General features: G+C 54.2%; 1 protein-coding gene across 1 annotated transcript; it reads left to right on the forward strand.

Annotated features, from left to right (window-relative positions):
- The first annotated feature begins 205 nt into the window (after window positions 1-205).
- On the forward strand, window positions 206-661 carry LOC136525675 (uncharacterized). The gene has a single exon (XM_066518582.1). It carries the CDS (start codon window positions 206-208, stop codon window positions 659-661), a length of 456 nt encoding a protein of 151 aa, XP_066374679.1.
- Window positions 662-1521: the final 860 nt, after the last annotated feature.

Raw genomic sequence — 1521 nt, forward strand, 5'->3', positions numbered from 1 at the left:
GGTCTTTGTGTCACCCCTTGGGGTATGCATGAGGTACATGGTTCGTCTTTATTTCCCCTCCTCCAACAATGTGGCCGAATATGAGGTGCTCATCAATGGCCTATGCATCGCCATCGAGTTGGGCATCCGATGCCTCGATGTTAGGGGCGACTCCCAGCTGGTCATCGACCGAGTCATGAAGGAGTCAAGCTACCACGACGCCAAGATGGCTGCGTACTACCAAGAAGTCCGCCAGCTGGAGGACAAGTTCGATGGCCTCGAGCTCAATCACATCCTAAGGCATCTCAACGAGGCGACTGACGCACTAGCAAAAGCGGTGTTCGGTCGAGAGCCGGTGCCGATGGGCATCTTGGCCAACGATCAGCATAAGCCCTTGGTTCGATATGAGGGGTCGAAAAAAGCTGGTGATGGTCCACCCATTCTAGGCTTGAGGGTTGACCAACCGTTGGCTCCATCCGGCCCCGAAGTCATGGAGCTCAAAGAGGACCCAGCGATAGAGCCCGATCCTCTGGTTGATTGGAGGACGCTCTACCTTGACTACCTCCTCCGTGACATGCTGCCAATGGACAAGATGGAGGCTCAATGGCTCGCACATCGTGCCAAGTCCTTCATCCTTATGGAGGGTGAACTCTACAAGCGGAGCCACACCAAGATCTTATAGCGCTGCATCCCCGTCGAACAGGGGAAGCGTTTGCTGAGCGATATCCACGGTGAGGTCTGTGGTCACCATGCCATGCCTAGAACCCTAGTAGGAAACACGTTCCGACAAGGCTTCTACTAGCCAACTATTGTAGCCTACGCCAAGCAGATCGTGCGCACCTATGAAGGGTGTCAGTACTACGCTCGGTAGACTCACCTCCTAGCCCAAGCGCTCCAAATGATCCCCATCATGTGGCCATTCGTGGTCTGGGGGCACGTTCTGGTCAGACCTCTCAAGAGGGTGCTTGGAGGTTACACCCACTTGCTTGTCACCATAGACAAGTTTACAAAGTAGATAGAAGCTCGACCGATCTTCGTGATCAAGTCCGAGCAAGCCATGCTATTCTTCCTCGACATCATCCATCGCTTTGGAGTCCCGAACTCCATCATCATGGAAAATGGCACACAGTTCACTGGAAAGAAGTTCCTCTGATTCTACGATGAATACCACATCCGGGTTGATTGGGCCACCGTCGTGCACCCCCGAACAAACGGGCAGGTCGAGCGCACAAATGGCATGGTCCTACAGGGCCTCAATCCTAGGATCTTCAATCGGTTGAACAAGTTTGGTGCACGGTGGGTCACTGAGCTTCCCACAGTACTCTAGAGCCTGAGGACGACCCCTAGTCGAGCCACCGGCTACACACCCTTCTTCATGGTCTACGATTTCATGGCCATCCTCCTGACCGACCTTGACTATGGATCGCCAAGGATCAGGAAGTACGATGAACAAGGAGCCGAGGCCTCCCTCAAGGATGACATGGACCAGCTGGACAAAAGCGCGTGATGTTGCCCTCCTCCACTCGGCCAAATACCAGTAGG

Source organism: Miscanthus floridulus, chromosome 19, assembly GCF_019320115.1.
Source record: "Miscanthus floridulus cultivar M001 chromosome 19, ASM1932011v1, whole genome shotgun sequence".
Classification (NCBI taxonomy): Eukaryota; Viridiplantae; Streptophyta; class Magnoliopsida; order Poales; family Poaceae; genus Miscanthus; species Miscanthus floridulus.

Excerpts from the sequence above, each read along its gene's own strand:
- LOC136525675 (XM_066518582.1), top strand. The coding sequence starts at position 206 with ATGGCTGCGTACTACCAAGAAGTCCGCCAGCTGGAGGACAAGTTCGAT.